The sequence below is a fragment of the Furipterus horrens genome, unplaced genomic scaffold, assembly GCF_987537825.1.
Source record: "Furipterus horrens unplaced genomic scaffold, mFurHor1.1.pri manual_scaffold_12, whole genome shotgun sequence".
Lineage (NCBI taxonomy): Eukaryota > Metazoa > Chordata > Mammalia > Chiroptera > Furipteridae > Furipterus > Furipterus horrens.
Genome location: NW_028327182.1, coordinates 48132801 through 48154474, shown reverse-complemented (window position 1 = coordinate 48154474; position 21674 = coordinate 48132801). Strand labels below are relative to the sequence as shown.

The 21674-nt window shown below is 43.2% G+C and overlaps 1 protein-coding gene, 1 non-coding gene and 1 pseudogene across 2 annotated transcripts in view; 1 reads left to right on the top strand and 2 right to left on the bottom strand.

The window, feature by feature from the left end:
* The window catches only part of GTF2F2 (general transcription factor IIF subunit 2), a 216396-nt gene that overhangs the window by 179786 nt on the left and 14936 nt on the right, over positions 1-21674 (bottom strand). The window contains exon 2 of the mRNA XM_090258587.1: positions 18583-18656. Coding sequence (XP_090114713.1) covers positions 18583-18656 — 74 coding nt within the window. The remainder of the gene's footprint in view (positions 1-18582; positions 18657-21674) is intronic.
* TRNAE-UUC (transfer RNA glutamic acid (anticodon UUC)) lies at positions 3770-3841 on the bottom strand. The gene has a single exon. It is a non-coding gene; the product is annotated as a tRNA-Glu (tRNA).
* On the top strand, positions 17619-17976 carry LOC149996137 (large ribosomal subunit protein eL27 pseudogene; annotated as a pseudogene).

Here is a 21674-nt window from a genome sequence, read left to right as displayed (position 1 = left end):
CCCCCAGCCACTGTACACCTTGGTAAGTGGCCCCATGCCCAGCACTAGCAGCAGCCACAATAGGTTAACAGCTGGCTTTACCTGGGAATCTCCAATCCCACCACAAGTAGCAGCCATCTCAGATTGCTTTATAGCTCATACAGGGTGACCATGGGCAAATCACAGGTGGGGGCTAGCCTTCGCCTATACCACCCAGGAAACACCAGGGTTAATGCACCAAGTGGACAGCTACAGACCACACTGGAGCATCACCACCTTGCCCCTGCACAGCTCATCCTCCACAGAGGGCAGAGGATGGTGATCAGTGCTCACATCCAGTCCTTGCAGCTGATTGGCCTGGGTAAATTTCTCCCATTGACCTGCCAACAGCAACCAAGGAGAAGAGTGTACTCAGCCCACATGAAGGGCACCCCTCAAGTACCAGCTTAGGTGATAAGGGAGTCTGTGTCACTAGACCCTATAGGACAACTACTACAATTAAGCCATGACCCAAAATAGGGAGTCACAGCAGCTGTACCTAATACGTAGAAACAAACACAGGGAGGCTGCCAGAATGAGCAAAGAAACATGGCCCAAATGAAAGAAAACATCAAAATACCAGAAAAAGAGCTAAACAAAATGGAGATAATCAATCTATCAGAAGCAGAGTTTTAAACACTGTTTATAAAGGATGCTCAAGGAGCTTAGTAGGACCTCAACAACAGAAAAGATCCAGTCAGAAACAACAGTAGAGTGAATAAAGCCAAGAATCAAATCAATCATTTGGAACATAAGGAAACAAAAGACAACAAATCAGAACAAAAGAAGAAAAAAGAACTCAAAAAAACAAGAATAGTGTAAGTGATGAGGCACTCAAATGTTGGAAAATTTTTGTTTCAGGTAACAGCTAATAAGGTTAGTAATCCATGTATATAAAAAGCTATTGTTTCAGGAACTAGAGATATGACCCACCTTGACCCCAGGTATCCATGAGCAGTTCCACCTTTGTGCCTCAGGAGGACTGCAAGCAATCAAGATGGTATTTCAGCCATTGTATTCCAGGGTAACCACCACCCAGGACACAAAAACCACTGCCCAGGGCACAAGGACCACCGCCCAGGACACAGATGAAAGAATGCTGCAACTTTTATTTGATTAACCTTTTCCCTGAATTTCAAACCCCTTACCTACTCTTCTCCTTATAAAAAGGGCCCATTTATACTGGAATTGAAGGCAGTCTGTTAGGGTACAAACCTGCTGTCTTCTCAGATCATCGATCATCTGAATAAAGCGCCCATAAAGATTCAATCCCTGTCTCTGCTTATTGGGTCCAGTAGACGACATGCAGCATGAACACCGGCTTTTCCGGTTTCATAGCAGCCTATGGGACAACATTGAGCATTCCAATATTAACATCATAGGGATACCAGAAGGAGAAGAGAAAGAGCAAGAAACTGGAGCAAGAATCTATATGAAAAATAATGAAAGAACACTTATATAATTTGGCGAAGGAAATACACATGCAAGTCCAGGAAGCACAGAGTCCCAAACAAGATGAATGCAAAGAGGCCCACTCCAAGACACACCATAATTAAAATGCCAAAGCTTAAAACAAAGAGAGAATCTTAAATGAAGCAAAAGAAAAGAATTTTGTTACCTACAGAGGAGCTCCCATAAGATTGTCAGCTGATATCTCTGAAGAAACTTTGAAGGCTAGAAGAGACTGGCAAGAAATGTTCAATGTCAAGAAAAGCAGAGACCTACAGCCAGAACTGCTCTACCCAGAAAAGCTATCATTTAGAATCATGGGGCAGATAAGGAGCTTCCCAAACAAGAAAAAACTAAGGAAGTTCATCATCACCAAACCATTATTATATGACACATTAAAGGGACTTATTTAAGGAAAAGAAGATGATCAAAACTATGAAGCATAAAATAGCAACAAATATATATCTATCAACAAATGAGTCTAAAAAACAAACAAAGCAAACAAGAAGAACATAAGCAGAATCATGGATACAGAGAGTGTTTTGATGGTTGCCAAATGGAAGGGGGGGTATGAGGAAATGGGTGAACAGGTGAGGTGATTAATAAGTATTAAAAGGTAGTTAATGAATAGCCATGGTGATATCAAGTTCACTATATGAAATGGAGTAGCCAAAGAACCTAAGCACGACCCATGGACATAAACAACGGTGTGAGGATTGTCTGAGGCAATGGGAGTGCTGGGTGGAGGGTGACAGAGGGGAAAAAATTGGGACAACTGTAATAGCATAATCAGTAAAATATAATTTAAAAAGAAAAAGAAAAAAAAAGTATGCTTCATCAGATTCCTAGTAGGCCCCTGGTTAATAAAGGCATAATAATATTACCTAATAAGAAAATAAAGATGAAATTTAAAAATGAAGTGTGTAAAGTATTTAGCCTGATTTATTTTATGTGCTAAGTAAATATTCCCTATTATTATTATTAGGCTTTTAATTTTCCTATCAATTCTGTCCTACTTGACTGGGTAAATCAATTGCCAGCTGATGATCAATTTCTCCTCCAAGTCTTTATTAGGAATTTTGCATGAGCATATAGTCAGCCTAGTATTTGTCTCATGAAGGATGACATTTGTTTGTGTGTCCCTTAAAATTCAGAGAGAATGAAATAGACAGGAAGAGGTTGAGAAGAACTATATGCACAACCAATGGACATGGACTAAAAGGGGGGGACAGCTGGAGGGAGGGGGACCACCGGGTGGAGAGGAGCAGAGGGAAGGGAAATTGGGACAACTCTAACTGTATAATGAATAAAACATATTAAAAAAAAATTCTAAAGGACTTAAAAAAATAGAGCAAATTTCAAACAAAGTTATATGACACTAAGTCTTTTACACGGTCATTTCTCAGTGTTTATGGCAGTCTAGAAAAAAATTGGATAGCCTTCAAAGAGTTCAACACCGTAGGAAAGAAGTGTGGCTTCCAAACATCTTGAGGTTTTTCCTAATAGCAACTGTTTGGAGAGTAAGCAACATACACAAGTATAGCAGAGGCTGCACTTATCTGGGTAATAGTTTGACTTGTCACATCAATACTAAGATTTCTAATTCTAGTTGAGTATGTCATGAATTCTTGAAGTATGTTAAACAGAATGTAACAAATAAATACGTTACAGTGTGAGAAGAAAGTTATTTTTTGCCACTCTTCAATAGTTGTAATAACCTAATTTCCCCCCCACCCCTAAACTGGTTTAGTGAGTTCTCTGAATCCCAAACACATAGATTGTGCACTGAACTATTCTGCCCTATACAATATGACTTTTTTCCTGGAAATCTTGCTCTCCTTCTCAAAGGAATGGCTTTCAGCAGCCTTAAAAGCCCTACAATGTCCTATAAAGCCTCTTTGCTTTTTCTTTCAAAAGAAGAGTACTTTTGGATAATTTGTTCCATATCCATAGTACAAGGAAAAATTACGGCAGAAAAACCAACTGGAACATATATTTTAACACGGGACTGGTCGTCTCTCTGCCTTTTTTCACCTCAGATTTAATTCCTTATTTCAAAAGTTGTCTTAATACTGTTTATAGTTATTATTACCTTTCTGTCTGATTTACCTACATGCCTGCTCCAGAGGCTGACACCGATTCCCTTCAGCTCCCTTCAGCCTTGACGTCCCCACCCCCGCAGCTGATATGAAATGGGGTTAGAGCGTTTTTGTAAAAAGACCAGTCTTGTCCTTGTTAAGAAAACCTAAATTGTTGTTTTTACATTATTTAAAAAAAAAAAAAAAAAAAAGTGAGCGTGGCGTTCCCACACCGGGAGTCGAACCTGGGTCCCCTGGGTGAAAACCAGGAAGCCTAACCACTGGACCATGTGGGAGACAACAAGAAGTATTGCAAGCTTCAGCAAATTGAGTTCTTCTCAACTTCTTCCTACTGCCTCAGCCTACCCGTTTTTCCTGCCTATTCTGGCCCGCTTTGTATCCTTTCGCTCTTTACAGAGGACCTTTGAATCTGTTAATACACCTGCGTTTTTTGTGATCTCATCTAGTCTTCTAGACTCAAAATATACAATGTTGACTCTACCTTGGATGACTGATTACTCAGAATTCCTCACAAGAAATCCTTCAGAGTACAAAACGACTAATGTTTGAATGTTAGACTCATTAATAAGAAACGAGAGCTGTGGGAAGTTCTAAAATTGCCACCGCTGAAACCAAAATGGAGTTGGCGCTCCCGTCCTGATGGCCGGCAGACCCGCGCGTCCCAGCAGCGGGAAGCATCCCCAAGCACACCATTTTCCAGGCGCCAAGCAAACCCCATGTGTGCCCACAGTTGGTGAAACGCACCGGATGGTGCACCCTGGACCAACTGTGCCACAAATTACCATGGTATCCAAAAGGCTTGGGGCTGGACATAAGCCCCATCCAGTCCTTGAAAGTTTTTCTTTCCAGAACCAGGAACGCGGGTTGCCTGGAAGCCAGGAGCATTCCAGGTTCTGTTGACTCAAAGGCCAGAGGCAGGATTTGTGTCACGGTAAGTAGGCAATGTTGGTTTATAAATGTAGCTTATAAAACTGGACAAAGGCCTTCCCTGGGAGCAGTCATGATCGATGGGAAGTCCTTGTGGTTTCCCCACCCATTCTCGATTTGAAGCAGCATTTCTTTGGGAGCAGTTTATGTGGTAGCAATCTACTGTTTGGATTAAGAAAGTGCATACAAAGAGTCCATTTCGGGATAGCCAGCATGGGAGAGCTATGGTTCTGGTGTCACCTACACAGAAGTTGTTTTTATTAGCCGGGGGCACTTGGGAGCCCATTTAAAAGCTGATTCTAGTTCGGGTTCCTCGCTTTCTTCCTGAGGTTTGTGAGAAACGCTCACAATAAAAACTGGGACACAGGACTTGAGCAGTAAAACGAGGCCTTTATTCACGAGTCTGCAGAGCCGGGCGCACCCTCACAGCCAGGAGAATGTGCGCGCCAAGTAGACAAAGGAAACTGGTTTGATAGTCTTAGCTTCCCCACCCTGAAATTGCCACCCTAAAGTGATTATCTTCTTTGCCCTAAAGTGAGAGCGATTAGCTTCCCCGCCCTAACGCAATTAGCTCCCCCTCCCCTCTCCTTCTTCCCCGTTTCTCCATTACTGGTTACTCCTGGAGTTACAATCTAACACGGTTATCTAAATGCCCCTTCTGTGGTTTGTAGATATGCCAGTGATGTCAGCTCCCTTCTCAGAGACCCTCTAATTACATTTGCCCTTAAGACCCTTTAATTACATTTGCCCTTTGTTACTAATGACTTTTTACTGGTTTGGGAGTCACTATGTCCTTGTTTCTAACAATTCCCCCCTGTCTCTTTTGGAAAATTGACTACTCAAACCATTCTATTTATCCCTTCAAATTTAAGGAGGATTTCTCAACTTTCTTCCTTATAGTTAGGATTCCCTTTGGTCTCTTGGAGGAGGAGATTATGAAAAGTTGCTGGCATTTGTTTAGTTAGTGCAGTCTCAATTAGCCTTTGAACCAAACCTCTGACGCATGGAATAATACAACAGCCTAAAGCTGTGAGGACACCTGCTACCACTATGAGGGATACCAGAGCTGATGAGATCATTCCTTTCCAGTTGCCAAACCAGTTTTCTAACCATCCTGTTATGGGATTGTCAATACCTGAGTTTTCTGCCAGCTTATTTGCTAAGATAGTTAGTCCCTGCAGGGCCTTAATGATAGACCCATAAGGGGCAGTATTATTAGGGATAAAGGTGCAACACTGTCCCCCAAGCATTACACATACACCTCCCTTTTCTGCCAACATCATATCCAGTGCCATCCTGTTCTCCCAAGCCACTCAACTGTTGGCATCTAATTGTTGAGCGATTCCTTCTATAGTATTCCTAGTATAATTGATAAACCTCTGTTGGTTATAATAAATATAGTTTATCTAATCAACAGAAGAGCACTGACTCAAACCCTGCTGCTATCTGATTTCTAGCTTTAAACTCATTTGGAACTCCTCTGGGGACCCCAATGGCGTCACTATAGATATGAGGATTATAGGATTCACCAGGCGCCACTGACCCTTTTTTTTTTTCCTAACAGGGGCAGTCTGGATCGGTTTTGGAAATGCTAGGGTAAATGGGATAGCCAATTGAACCAGGGCACAGGTTCCACTCCACCTGTTAGGTAGGATTTTCCAGAGACTCCTCTGCCCACAATACCACCAGACATCTGTTCTGGGGATTTGGAGGGGAATATAGTTGCTAGCCCCACTGTAAAGGTGGCTCGCATTTCTGGTATGAGTGCATATTAGGAGTTCTTCCACATGGGTACCCGAATTCGCTTCCCACCGAGGCAAGAAGAGTAATTCATGGGCCCCACTGAGTATGAAGGGAGTGATTGAGTCCCATTATTCCTTATAGAGGGAAAGAGGAGAGACAAGCTTCTGCAAGTCTCATTTCCCCATGCATTCTCATCCTGGTAGAGAGCGAGCATACAGGCCATTCCCGAGGGGTCAGAGTCCCAGCCTAGTGGAAATGGTACAACCTGTGCCTGGGGTTTTCCTGTGGTACAAGCATAACAGTTGCTTTTATTCAGGGATTTAACAGTAAATTTGACCCATTCTACCCAAGCATTTGCGTCCCCGTATCCAGTCTCTATCTCTAAGGTTTGTCTGAGATCTAATACCTCAAAAACTTTTACCTTGGCTGGATTATTCTGGGGTCTTTTCTGAGGTGTTTCTGAGATCTAGCTGACAGAAGTTAGATTTTCTAGGGAAGGAGGAGTTGTCACTAAGTGAAGACCTAGCCATCCTACTGGATCTATGCCAGATACATCCACTCCTAAGCCATGAACTCTGGTAGCCACATGGGGTTTCTGACTTAAGGCCTGTGGCTGGTTAAGTGTTAGAAGAGGGTTGCACTGGAGAGGCTGGCAGTTTGGGGGAGGAGCTTCTTTGCTTAAAGTTATTTTAGGCAAAGGAGACCAGTTTTAAAATGAAACCCATTGACCAACCCATACTTTGCCAACCCAACCACTTAGTTCAGCCAAACTGTTGAGTCTCAGGAGGCAGCAATGCAGATGGGCTTCTTAAGTGAGGCTTGTATATACAGACAACCACTCAGGAAATGAGATCATAGGCTTATGCCCTATGAAAACAGAAAGACACACACATGTTAATTCACACAACACAATTCACAAACCAGTCTTTAAATTTGCAAGACTGTCTTATTGGGAAGACATCCAGTTCCAAGGCATTTGATATTCTTCTTGCCTGTAAATTAAGCATTGTTGATGTCACAGACCTGTTTTAACTTTCGAATGAAAACAAACTTTGAATTAAAATGAACTTTATAGACACAGTTAGCTGCACTAGTTTATAGTCTACCACTGAGCATTGTGATCTTCCTCAAATCATGATTTTTCTCCCTAAGATTACCCTCCTCGTTATTAAAGGGACTGCATTAAGTCCAGTTTTAATTTAGCCTGTTCATTTGCATAAATACAACAAGAGCAGCCATTGATAGCATAAATCTTTTAAATCTGCTTTGCTGGAACTTACACAAGGAACCTTCAGGATTACCTTTAGTCTGCCCTCTGGGCACAGAAGCTGAGCCACATACCTGCCATCTGGCCTTGCCTGTAAAACCCACGCTTTTTACAAGTTCTTCAAGCTTTCCATTGTGCCTAAAGTTTCCTCCTAGCCATTTATCAGGGAAGCAACCTTTGTTTCTTTCCTAGAAAGATTGCCATGGACCGCACAACCACCCAAGGTGCTAGGTCTTTCCCTCATGGGCTTGCATTAGCCTAGGCATGCCTCCTTCAGGCATGACATTCCAGTCAAAGCCTCGGCTGACATTACCACCATTAGCAACTGGTCTTATTAGTTTTATGCAAAGGAACCTTATGTCACTTCTTACTTCTTTACAATGCCAAATACTGGAGGGTTCCCATAGGGAGAAAAATATAAAGGAGTGAAGGAAAATCCTTGTCCTTCAAAACTGCATTTCCATGCATTATACCTTCTATTACTAAAACCATACAATTTCTTCTCAAAACCTTTATAAATTTCTAACCAGCCTTTTTATTTACATGCCTTACACCTTTCCTGGTTCCCTTTCTTTCATGTGAAGTTTTAAAATTTCCCTGGGAAACCTCAATTCTTCCTTTCAGAGCATAAACAGAACACAAGCAGTTGAGGTTTTCTTTTCCCAGGTTTAAAGCTTCCATAACTTTCTTTTTTATAATTACAACTTTCCTCAGACCTTCTGCAACATTCACAAACTTTCTAAATACCCTTTACTGCTTTAGATTTAACCATAACCTGCTTCCAATCCTTGTTCTTTTCCACACTGTGAAGGACTATACTCAAACTCAGTATCTGGCAGCTAAAAGTTCCTAGATTTGCAGAGATATTCTGCAGCTTTTTGAAGTTCCTGCTTCTCCTCCTCTATTCTAACATACGCTTTCTGAGCTTTCCTGAGGAGTTTTTCAGTTGCTTTAATTGGCCCATTCATTTACTTTTTGCAATTTCTTACAAATATTTGGCCAGTTTCTGTTACAATGGTGACTTTTAAGAGTCCCTGTCCTACAGCATTCTCTGGATTTAGACCAGAATACTTTCTCATTTTGTCCCTGAGCTTCTGCAGGGATCTGATGGAGCTGTATTTTGAATGCCTTGGAGACATTCTGTGCATGGGGAACGGACTCCTTGATTCCCCTGATGACGAGGCTCCTAAGATCTTTCATTTGAGCCCTAGCCTCCAGCCTGTTATCCCAATCAGGGTCTATACTGGGAAACTCCTGTTAGGCCGGGACAATTCCCTGACCGGGGGGATGTTCCCTTTCCCATATCCTCATAGCAGCCCGTCTGATCACTCCCTTCTCTTCCCCACTGAAGATGTCTAGTATAGACATTAATTCTGTCCACATGTATATGCTGGGTCCGGGGAACTGATCTAATTATTCTGCCAGTCCAAGGGGGTCCTTTACCAAGCGCTTCATATTGCGCTTGAAGTTTCTAACTTCAGTGCTTGTTGAAGGAGCATTTGACATATCTAGTATGTCCTGGACCCCTGGAGACTTCCCTAAGGGGAAACCGGCTGCTCTGAGGGAATGGGGAAGTTCTTTAGGTCTTGCTTACATTGTTTCAATTCCTTTATTTAGATAAGTTGCCACCAGCCCGTAGGTGTCATGGGGGCGGATACTGGTGGGGTATCTGCTAGGTGTTCCTGGCCTCTTCCGTCTGTCCACGGTGCCTCTGCCCAGTTGGCCGCCGGCTGGCCGGGGCTATAAGGCAGTGGGAGACAGGACAGAGGGCCCAGGCCTTATCTTTTTCTTTTTTACAGGGAAGAGACCTGCGGATCTGCTGGTAGGTGGTGATCAGCAGAGAGCATATTCCCTCTCTTCCTTAAAGGCTGATGCCTGGCCCTGGCTGTTGTGGCCCAGTGGACCCAGCACCAGCCCGCGAACCAAGCATCGCTGGTTCAACTCCCAGTCAGGGCACACGACCAGGCCACACACCAGGTCCCCAACTGGGGGCACGAGCGAGAGGCAGCAACACAGCGATGCCCCTCTCTTCTCTCTCCAAAAACAAACAAACAAACAATCCAAAAAAGCTGAACACACATATAAGACCAGGGCTTAACAAACCCAACAGTCATCAGACCCAAATCGGGGCTAGAAGACAGATTTCCCCTAAATGGGTTCCTTTGGCCAAAGGAAACAACAATAATTTACCATTGTCTGTTTTTCCTTACTTTTGGTCCCCACCCCTAGGCCTAAAATTTCCATTTCCCATCCTCAGCTGATTCCTGTGGCTGAATCCGGTTGTGTTCTCAACCTAACGGACCCAGCAGAGGGGCACTCCACACTCGCTTACTTGCACACAGACCGAGATGCTTCGTTCGTCTCCGGCCGCTTCCCTCACAAGACAGTGGACCCAGCGGAGGTGCACTCCGGCCATTTCCCTCACGGGAGAACGGACCCAGCGGAGGGGCACTCCGGCCATTTCCTTACAGGACAATGGACCCAGCGGAGGGGCACTCCGGCCGTTTCCCTCACGGGAGAACGGACCCAGCGGAGGTGCACTCCGGCCGTTTCCTTCACGGGACGACGGACCCAGCGGAGGGGCACTCCGGCCGTCTCCCTCACGGGAGAACGGACCCAGCGGAGGGGCACTCCGGCCGTCTCCCTCACGGGAGGATGGACCCAGCGGAGGTGCACTCCGGCCGTTTCCCTCACGGGACGACGGACCCAGCGGAGGGGCACTCCGGCCATTTCCCTCACGGGAGGACGGACCCAGCGGAGGGGCACTCCGGCCATTTCCCTCACGGGAGGACGGACACAGCGGAGGTGCACTCCGGCCGTCTCCCTCACGGGACAGCGGACCCAGCGGAGGAGAGGCACTCCACACTCGTACCAGCCACACACAGAACTCGTACCAGCCACACACGCAACTCGTACCAGCCACACACACAACTCGTACCAGCCACACGCACAATCAGCTTCCCGAGGATGCCCAACCACCAAGGCAGTACTTAAGTCCAATTTTCCTACCTTGGCCCGTGCACGAGGTTGCCTGGTTGCCGCGGTGTTTGCTTTTGTTCCCCCCTGCGTCGATCCACTGCTGTCTCAACAAGAAGTCTCGGGTCGTTTCCGGACACTGAGGCGGGTGGGCCCTGGGTCAAGCGGGCCACCCAAAAGCGGGTAGGACGTGTCTCCCCACCTTGGCTCAGAGCCCTTCCCGCACACAGGTGGAGGATCCCGGACGAGCCCCCAAATTGTGAGAAATGCTCACAATAAAAACTGGGACACAGGACTTGAACAGTAAAACGAGGCCTTTATTCACGAGTCTGCAGAGCCGGGCGCACCCTCACAGCCAGGAGAATGTGCGCGCCAAGTAGACAAAGGAAACTGGTTTGATAGTCTTAGCTTCCCCACCCTGAAATTGCCACCCTAAAGTGATTATCTTTTCCACCCTGAAATTGCCACGCTAAAGTGATTATCTTCTCCACCCTAAAATTGCCACCCTAAAGTGATTATCTTCTTTGCCCTAAAGTGAGAGCGATTAGCTTCCCCGCCCTAACGCAATTAGCTCCCCCTCCCCTCTCCTTCTTCCCCGTTTCTCCATTACTGGTTACTCCGGAGTTACAATCTAACACGGTTATCTAAATGCCCCTTCTGTGGTTTGTAGATATGCCAGTGATGTCAGCTCCCTTCTCAGAGACCCTCTAATTACATTTGCCCTTAAGACCCTTTAATTACATTTGCCCTTTGTTACTAATGACTTTTTACTGGTTTGGGAGTCACTATGTCCTTGTTTCTAACAGGTTCCCTAAGACTTCAATTGTGACAAATAGCAGCAAGAGGAGAAGGGAGATGAGATCCAAAAGAGAAACTCCTCCGTTCATTCTATTTTTGCATTTAACAGGGGTGAAGCTCCCTAACGAGGAATGAACATGATCCACATCATTCAAACAATTAAGATGTGAAGAAAAACTAGATCTCACTGATTATAAACCTACTGTATCAGAGATGTTCAAATATGTTTGCTTATTTAATCTTCATAGTATACCTATCTTATATGCATCTTTGGTGACTCTTCCAATGTAATCTTAGCATCTTTGAACAGCTTCTTTTGTTTTTTAATCACTGAGACCACCCGGGGATGTCTATTTTGGAACACTGAAGAAAACTCCAAAACAAACCTCAGCAACTACAGAATGTCCTACATCTATGAGGATTGCCGGAGGCAGTGGGGGGTGCTGGATGGAGGGGTCAAAAAGGGAAAAATTGGGACAGCTGTAATAGCATAATCAATCAAATATAACTTAAAAAGAAAAACAATGGATAAAAACCATATTGTTACAGAAACAGGGGAGTCCAAAAATCCCCAGAGTTTGCTGCTGGGGGATGGGGAGAAGTAAGCAGCTTTTCAAATGCTTCCACATGCCTGAGGCTGGTGGCTACTGTCTTTCTTATGCAAATGGCTTTAATGCATCCAAAGCCTCAGGCAGATGGGAGGAGTCTTGAACCAGGGGACGGTATGGAAAGCACACAGAGCCTACGTGGGGTTCTGTGGGTGGTCGGAGCTGTTTGCGGTGCCCACTGCGTCAGATGATGCAGTCAGGGATATATAAGCGGCTGCGGACATTTTGGCTCAGACTCTCTCAAGCTCTCGTTCGGGCTCTGGCTCTCACTGGCGCTCGGGCTCTCGGACTCTCTCGCTCTGGCTCTCGCTGGTGCTCTCTCTCTGAGACTCTCGCTCTCTGACTCGGGCTCTCACTCGCGCTCTGGCTCTGGCGCTCTGACTCTCGCTCGTGCTCTCACTCGTGCTCTCACTCTGGGAGTCTCTCAAGCTCTCGTTCGGGCTCTGGCTCTCACTGGCACTCTGGCTCTCGCTCTGGTGCTCTGACTCTCTCACTCGTGTGCTCGCTCTTGCTCTCTCGCTCTCTCCTGTGCTCCCTCCACGTGGCTTGGTGAAGGGGCCTTCTCCATGTGGCTTGGAGAAGGGGTCTCCAGGCTGCTTTAAGAGGCTCTTGCCATGCAGTTTTGAGAAGGAGAGAAGATCCACACGGTTTGCAGGAAGAAGGCAGTTTGCAAGGAGGCTGAGAATCCAGGTGGTTCTGCATTGAGAGCTGGAGGGCACCACAGCACAGAAAGGACCTCCCCAATCAGATTGAATGATTGGCAGCTGCTGGTAAAGCTGAACTGTGTTTGGAAAGTAGGGAAACGGTTTCTCTGACTTTCCTAAAACTAGCCTGGTTTGGTAGTGGGGAGGCAAGAATATGTGTTTGTGGGTGTTTTAAAGAGCATAAGACTTAACAACAGAAATCCGCAAATAACTAAATCTATATAACTGTTAAATAAACAATTCTTTTTCTTTTCACCAAACTCTGGTATTGAGAGTTATAATTTTGGCGGCGGGCAATCGGGCCCCTAACTAAAGAGCCCGTGGGTTTGTTTTCAACTGGAGCAGCCCAGGGGTTCTGTAACAATATGATCTTATCAATAGTTGCAGAAAAAGCAATTGATAACATACATCTGTGTCTCAATTTGGGAGCTCAGATTTCACATGCACCTTTCAGTTTTGTATTTCCTCTTATTGATAATCCTTTTTTAAGTATCTTAACAGTTTTAAAGATAAAAGTTGCCAATGTAACTGTGAGGTACTGATAAAAGTGACACTCAGACTGGTAAGAAATGATTAGCAGCAAAAGAGAATGTGGTAAGCAGGTTAAGAAAACTTTCAAGAGGGGCTAGAGACACAGATTGTCAGAGCTAAGGAATATTTATCACCTGGGAAATTGTGACTGGAAACATAAGACTGGAGATATAAACAGTCAGAGATAACCCAGAGTGTGAGGGGCACCCATCATGGAATATTTATCCATGGTCTGGGAATATTTATCTGGGAATTATGCATGGTCAGCAAGTTAATGAAACTTATTCATGAGCCAATTGCCACCCTTAGTTGAATTAATCGCGTTATTATGTAACTCCAGAGCATCCAGTAGGGAAAAACAGAGAGGAAGGGGAGGGAGAGGAAAGAGGGGTTAATTGTGTTAGAATAAAAAAGCGGCCCACTTTAAGCCCTGGCGCACACTATTTGTTTAGCTGCGCCCGCCCGGACTTGCAAATCCGTGAATAAACAAATGCCTTGTTTACTGCTTAAGTCCTATGTCCTGGTGTTTCACTGTGAGCTTTATTTCTCACATAACCCATACATTAGATAGGCACCATCCTTAAGATATTGCCAAAATGAAACTTTACTTTTGTTTCTAATGATCACTGAACTGATATTTGTTCATTTTCCCCTACCGCTGGATGAAAATGAACAATAACTGAAAGCCCTATGGTCACTTTAAATAATAGAGCACAGTCAAAAACCATATACTCTTCAACAGCTCCACCACCCCAGCTTGGGCATGATTTCAGGCTAGTGGCAATGGTGAGGAGGATGGGGTTCCCACTGATTCACAATTGTGGGTTTCTCTTCCCAACTCGGCGTTCAGTGACATCATATTGGGAGCCTGAAGTGGCTGTGCTGGGAGTATTTACACCACAGAAATAGGCAAAAGCTCCAAGATAGGGCTTTTTACCTTGAAGAGTCAGTGTGCTGTTTTAAAAAAAGTGAGGTGCTGGTTAAATATTTACCAGCACCACATGTCCAGATGTGCTGTCCAGGAAAGAGGGTGCAATCCACTTCTCATTTCTTTTCTTCTCATTTTCTCCAAGGCAGGAAGGCCATCCAAATTAGAGTGTAGAGAAAGAGGAACCAAAAGTTTCTAGTGGACTGGTACTGTCAAAAGTCAGCTTCCTACTTTCTGGGGCTGAACGTATTTTAAGGTTGACTCTTTTTCCTGGTGCATTCATTAGAGGCTTCCCTGCTTGGGCCCCTTGGAAAGTACCTACCAGGGGGTTAGCAGTGTTCTCCCAGTATGGGTCTCACACCAGTGGTACCAGAATCAACTATGAGGGAGTGGGGGGTTGCTGGGTGGAGGGGGATTGTGGGGGAGAACAATTGGTACAACTTTAATAGCATAAGCAATAAATATAATTGGAAAAAAAAAAGAAAGAAAAATTGTAGCACATCCATTATTGCTTATTTACCATACTGTCTTTAATACCTTACTTCAGAGCTCAAAGTAGTAGACTGGGTTTGCCTAGCTCTCCCAGAACCTTGATTCCTTTCACTCTAGTTCTCATAACAGCCCCCTCCCACCACCACCACCAAAATAAAGATTTTATATTCCTCAAGCAGGTATTTTTTTTACACTGAAGTTTTCAGAAATGCAATATTCATGGTAATAAGTAAATAAATATGAGAGACCATTTGACTTTACAAAACATTTTAACAAACCTTAAGCTATTTCATGTGTCTTATAAACACTCTATGGGTTAGGAAGGCATTGTTATTCACACTCCACAAACAAGAAAACTAAGACTTAGATGACTAAGACCCAAAGCCAAAGACAACTATCAACAGCTAATCAGGACTAGAAACCAGGTCTTGAGCTCTAGTGTGGCCATTCTACAAAACTACATGGTTCATCACTTAAACACATTTTTCTTTTAGCCTGCCTTTTTCAGTAACATATAATTCTGAGATTTTATTGTGTGGTTCCCATTTCCAGTAAAACCAATTATAAGATATTCTGAAGTACCTAACAGAAAAAGTAGGTAATTATTTGCATTAAGAAGAATTCCAGAAAAAAGGTCACCACAGTTTTCATTTAAAAACATTTGTTCCTTATTTTTTCAATAAAGGCAGAACTCACCAAAAATGTGATCTATCTACAACTTTCGAGGAATATGTTCACTTCATAAAGCTAAATATACAAATAAATTACAATTATTTCCATATTACCTCATTGAATTCACATAAAAGGCCTGCAAACACATGTAACTTTAGGGATAAGATGTCTAAACACAGATTAAGTGACCTGTACAAAGTCACTTAATAGACCTGGAACTAGGATCTGCTGTAGTTTTCTTACCACTCAAAGGACTGAATTCAAGCCTGGTTCTGTTATTAAATGTGTAATTATTTCTTGAAAAAAGGAGGTACTGTGTGTCTCTACCTAACTTTAAGAACTATTTATATAAGCCCTGGCTGGTATGGCTCAGTGGATTGAGCGCTTACGTGCAAACCCAAGGGTTGCCTGTTCAATTCCCAGTCAGGGCACAAGCCTGGATTGCAGGACAGATCCCAAGTTAGGAGCGCGCAAGGTGCTACCACACATTGGTGTTCCTCTCCCTCTCTTTGTCCCTCCCTTCCCCTCTCTCTAGAAATAAATGAATAAAATCTAAAAATAAAATAAAATAAAAAGAACTATGGATATCAATGCCTGCCGGCTTCCAATTCATGTCTTGTTAAAACAAAATGAGGAATTGAAAGGTATATCTTAAACAAAAGCAAGTAAGATAAAGAATAAAATACTTAGGGTATAAACACATGAAAGTATCCAAGTTTCTTAAAAATACGACATCATCCAAAAATACAGCATTGCTCCTCCAAAGAACAAAACCCAGAGGGTGTCCACCAAATCCAAATTCCACAACTGACTGGTTCTAATGAGGAAACTTTAAAATGACACTCCCCCCCGAAAAAGTATAAACCTTACATAGAGATAGTGGTTATTTTAGGCAAAAGAAGAGGTCTAGGTTCTATATTCTACACATTGGGAGAAGCAAAAAAAATTTTGCCTAAGTATGTTAATATTCTAATTTTCTAATTACCTTTCTTTTGGAACTAAAGAATTAAATAGCTATTATTATAAATTTGTCATAGCAGTTTCCATTTACTGATTCTACAAATATTTACTAAGTGTCAACTATGCTAAGCACTGTTCTAGACCCTGGAGATAAAGCATTCAATAAGATAGAAATTCTGACCTTGTGGAGCTTCTACTGTAGTAGGACAGGTGAGCAACATACAACAAAAAAATAGTATGTCAGATGGGCATTGCAGAAGCTGAATAAATACGTATCAACTGAAGGAAAGAATGATAGTTAAGTTCTACAGAGGGAAAAGAGAGTAAGGGAAATAGATTAATAGGTGCTATTTTATATAGGATGAAATAGATTAATAGGTGCTATTTTATATAGGATGATTATAAAAGGCCTGGCTGAACTAATATTAGCCATGGGGATAGCTAAAGGAAGAGTGCTCCAAAAAGAAGGAAGACAGGAAGAGTGATTATTAAGTTTGAAATGCTCTGAAACATCCAAGGGAAAACATCATAGACGTGGTCCGATATGAGTCTTGGAGATCAGGAGAGAGGCCATACCTGAGATATAGCTTTAAATACAATCTGATATGCCATGAAACCTGATAAGACCACCTAAAAAGCCAGTCATATAGAGAGAAGAACTAAAAACTGAACCCTAGGGTCACATAACATTTAAAGACTGAGAAGATGAGAAGGAGCGAGCAATAGACACATAGGAAGAATAACCAGTGAGAGAAGAGAAGCAAGAGAATGATGTCTCAGAAGCAAAGTGGAAAAAAGTGTTTGGGGATAGAAGTGATCAATATGTTCAATTCTATTGAAGGTGAACTAATAGGGCTGCTAGTTGACTGTGAGATTTAGGAATGTGGATGTGGCAGACTGCAAAAATGGACCACAAATTATTTGCAGTGACTCCCACCAAGACATGGAGTCTATTGCTCCACTCTTGAAGTTGGGCTTGGCTATGGGAATTGCAATGGTCAACAGAACTTCGGCAAACAAGATCCAAGAACAGGCTTGCAAAGTGCTTGTGCTTTGGGGTTTCCACTCTCTTTTGCTACTAAGAATTCTTTCACCATCATGTGACTAATCATGATGGAGATGAAATACACATTACCACTACCCGAGCTGATAGCAAGCCAACCACTAGAAACCTGAGTGAGGCCACTCTAGCTAGAAAGGTCAAGCAGGTAAGCCCCAACCAGAACTGCCCCATAGAATTAGAAGCAAATAAAATGGTTTTTGTTCTAAGCCACTGAATTTTGGGGTGGTTTGTTTTGAAGCAAAAGCTTGATTAGGAAGTGGATAATGGTGACAGGTAAGAGCTATTTCCATGAAGCAGCAGGCAGGGAAATCTTGTTAAGAGTTGGACTAAGAATGAATGGACAGAGAGTCCTTCTGCTCTAGGCCCGAGTGGCTACTGTGGAAATGGGCAAGTTTATGAAACCCAGGAAGGTGGTGCTGGCCTAGCTGGAAGCTACTCCAGACGCAAAGCAGTCATCATAAAGAACATGGATGATGGTACCTCAGACTGCCCTCAGGGCCATGCTCTGGTGTCTGGAACTGACCACTATGTCCACAAAGAAACAGCTGCCATGGGCAAGAAGAAAACTTTCAAAAGGTCAGAGATCTTTTGTGAAAGTTTATAACTACAATCACCTCATGCCCACAATGTACTCTGTGCATATCCCCTTGGACAAAACTGTTGCTCATGCTCTGGAACAGAGCCCGTGGGGAGGCCAAGGTCAAGTTCAAAGAGAGGTACAAGACTGGCAAGAACAAATGATTCTTTCAGAAGCTGCAGTTTTAGACCTTTTTTACTTCAGTCATTAAAAAATAAAAATAAAAGTAAATTGAATGGATACAGAGTGGAACACAAGGCCTCTGGCTGACACTGGGTGAACTTTGGAGGATTCTCTTTGTAAGAAGGCCATTTCCTCCACCAGGAAACTACACTGTTACATTATTTATCAAGTATTCCCTACCCCCTTCCAACAGTGGCACAAGGGCAAAATCCTTCCACTGAAGGACTTAACTTGATACATCCAGTTATGACAACCCAAGCACACCTTCTCATAAGATGTTGACAGGAGGGAGGAATGAGGAAACTACATACTCTGTATTACCGCCAATAAGTTTTACCAATAAATTTGACTTTATTTACACATGTCAATAGGGAGGGGACAGTGCGAGTGTGTTTGTGTATGTTTATCCGTGTGCACACATGACTCCCTACAAAGCACCTAACCATCTCCTGAGTAGCTTTGACATGCTCATTACCTCTAATTTTCCAGGTAAAATTTCTGAAAAAGATTGTAATTCCATTTAAAAGCACTTATAAAAATTTTTTAAAACAGCATTTCAAAACGTCAAAAAGATGCAAATAACTTACTTGGCAATCCGCAGTTTCCCAACTTCACCTCTTCCAGGGGCTTTAGCCCATTGCTGTGACAAATATTTAGGAACCTAAAACAAAGTAAAACACTGCTAAGACTATGTTTTGGATACTAACAAATCTTTTGAAACATAAAATGATATACTGCTTCCATTTTACTTTCTGCCTGTAATAAATAATCAATAGCAAACTCATATGTTTTGAACTATATAGATACTAAAATATGTAAAAATGATATTAGCTCTCAAAGAGCTTTAAACCAATTAAGTTGGTGACACAAAACTAAGATGGCTCAAATAAAAATAAAAAAGTATTAACTATGTTCCCAAGTAAGTTCAACAAAAGTTCAGAGATAAGAAAGGCTGCCAGAAAGGCTTGTCAAAGGAGCATAACACTCTGATATGATATTAATTAGGATACCACTGACTATAAGATGATTTCAAAAGTTAAGTTTTATTACAAAGGGAAACAATTTTTAACATAACTCTGCTGAGTACAATTTTTCAGCTGTTTTAGACTTCAATAGGCATGATGATTTCAGAATTGCAGTTAGTTTTCCTCTATCATGTCAAGTTTTTTCTGTACAGCTTATCTTAATGCGACCACTCTAGGCTAGATCGAGCCTAGGCAAGGAAAGCACTAGTGCTCTCCTATTGGCTGAGAGTAACCTCCCTCGAGTGGGGAGGGCTGTGGGATGACCTTGGAGACCAGTGACAGGTTCATACTTGTCTAGGCTATTCAGTTACACATGAGACAGTGTGATAAGAGGTTGTGTGCCCCTCTATATAGTGAATTGTATCCCCAAGTGTAGTCCGAGTTCTTGTCTGTATACAAGTAGTTAACAGAATTTATTTTTTTATTTACATATGTTCTTATTTCCTTTCCTTCAGAGCATGATGGCCTCTGCTATTTCTCATCGTTAAGTGCCTAAACAACCCAAATTTGTTTTGTTATGTATCTGTGGCAGTTTCACCATTCCCAAAGGACAAACATCAGTGCATTTGTCAGGCAAGCCAATTATGCATATTTTAAAGTAAAACCTGGTGATTAAGATAAGTCTTGGGCCCCTCACAAGGTGTGTGCAAGCAGTGTGTCGTGAGTTTACAGATGCGGATGACGGGAACATGTGATAAATTGCCATTTGGTATACCTGTGGTTTGGCGAGAGCCCAGAGATCATTCAAGTGACTGTTACTTTTATACAGTGAAAACGTCAGGATATAACAAGAAAAATAAATGTAAAATAGAGCATCCTAGTCTACCATCAGCTATACGCCCAGTGCCTCATTCAACTGAAATCCCAGTGCCAATTTTCATTGAACTACCCTCTTTCGAAAAACAGAGGAGTATGGTGAAGAACTAAGTGAAAGCAACGATGAAGATTATGAAATTGAAGAGGACTCAGTTCATAAGGGATTTGATCAGCATGGGTGGAATGATTTGGCACGAGATTTGGGACTATCCAAAAAGGCTTCAGAACTCCTAGCATCAAGACTGCACGAGAAAAACTTGCTTGAAAAAGGAGTGAAGGCATCCTTCTTTCGATCATGAGAAAGTGCATTTCTGCAGTACTTTTGAAGCGACGGTGGCTTTGTCTATTGCCATAACATACATGGTTTAATGGAGGAATTGGGAATTCCAATCTACAACACAACTCAATGGCGACTGTTCATCGATAGCTCAAGCGGAGCTTGAAGTGTGCCCTCCTCCACAAGGGCAGTTTATTTGGTGCAGTCCCAACTGGCCATTCAGTTTGTTTTCGTGAAGAATACGAAGACAAAGAGAGTCACTGATCTGTTGCGATATCACAAGCACAATAGGATCTTCTGTGTTGACCTTAAAATGGTCTGCTTCTTCCTTGGTCAGCAACATGGATACACCAAGTATCCCTGTTTTCTGTGTATGTGGAACAGCAGAGCTTGTGAGAAGCATTGGGTGGAGTCAAATTCGCCTCCAAGATCTGACCTCAAACCTGCTGATCCAAACATTCTACATGAGCCACTTGCTGATAGAAAGAACATTATATTCCCATCTCTGCACATAAAACTGGTTCTCATGAAGCAATTTGTTAAAGCTTTGCCAACTGAAAGAGAATGTTTCAAGTATCTCATTTTGGCATTCCCTAGCCTGTCGTTTGAAAAAATAAAATACCTTAATATGTATGTTTGGTAGCAGAACTTTACTACTGGTACACAATTTGACTTACAGTAACAATATATAGCCTTTATATGAATAAAATAAATCAAAATAAACAGTATATTCAGGTAATTTTTTCTTTATATTTCTTTGTGTGTATATTTTGTATGGGGACTTCCAGCCAAGATGGCATCATAGACAGAAAAGCTGTGTCTCCCTCCACAGCTAAGAAGGAATACAACTACCTCAAAACTAGAAACAACCAGAAGTTCCAGAAAATCAAACTGCATGGAAGTCCAGCAAACAAAGATATAAAGAAGAAATACTCATCCAACAAGTAGGAGGGGCGGAGTCAGGGTGGAGAGGACATGGTGTGGTGGCAGCAGCAGGCCGGCAGGAAGCATAGTCACACCTTTTAAGAAGACAGGAGGGACACATGGGGAGCGTTCCCAGCTCCTCACTGGACCTCGCAGCTCACAGTCCAGCATTGGCGAAAATGAAGCCTCACTGCTTCTGACTGTGCAGACGAGTGGGGGTTGGGGTGGAGGCAGGAACTGCCAGTATCAGCAGAGTCAACTTGTTTAAAGGGCCCCCACGGTCCTAGGACGTCTGCAGACCCACCCACTCTGGGAATGACGGCCAGGGCAACAGCTAGAGGGGCGCCAGTCTGGTACAAAACTGGGAGAGGTGCCTGGAAAGGAGCGAGCGCAGGGCAGGCAGCATTGTTCCCTCTCGGACCCCTCCCCCACATTCAGTGCCACAACGTGGTGAAACAGGTCACCCTGTAATGACGAATCCTTAAGGCTCCACCCCTTACAACGTAACAGGGTCGACAGCTCTACCTGGGACATGGAGGCAAACAAACACAGGAGCCTGTCAAAATGAGGAGACAGAGAAGTATGGCCAAAAAGGGGATACGGATCAAGGTTCCAGTGGGAGAACTAAGCAACAAGG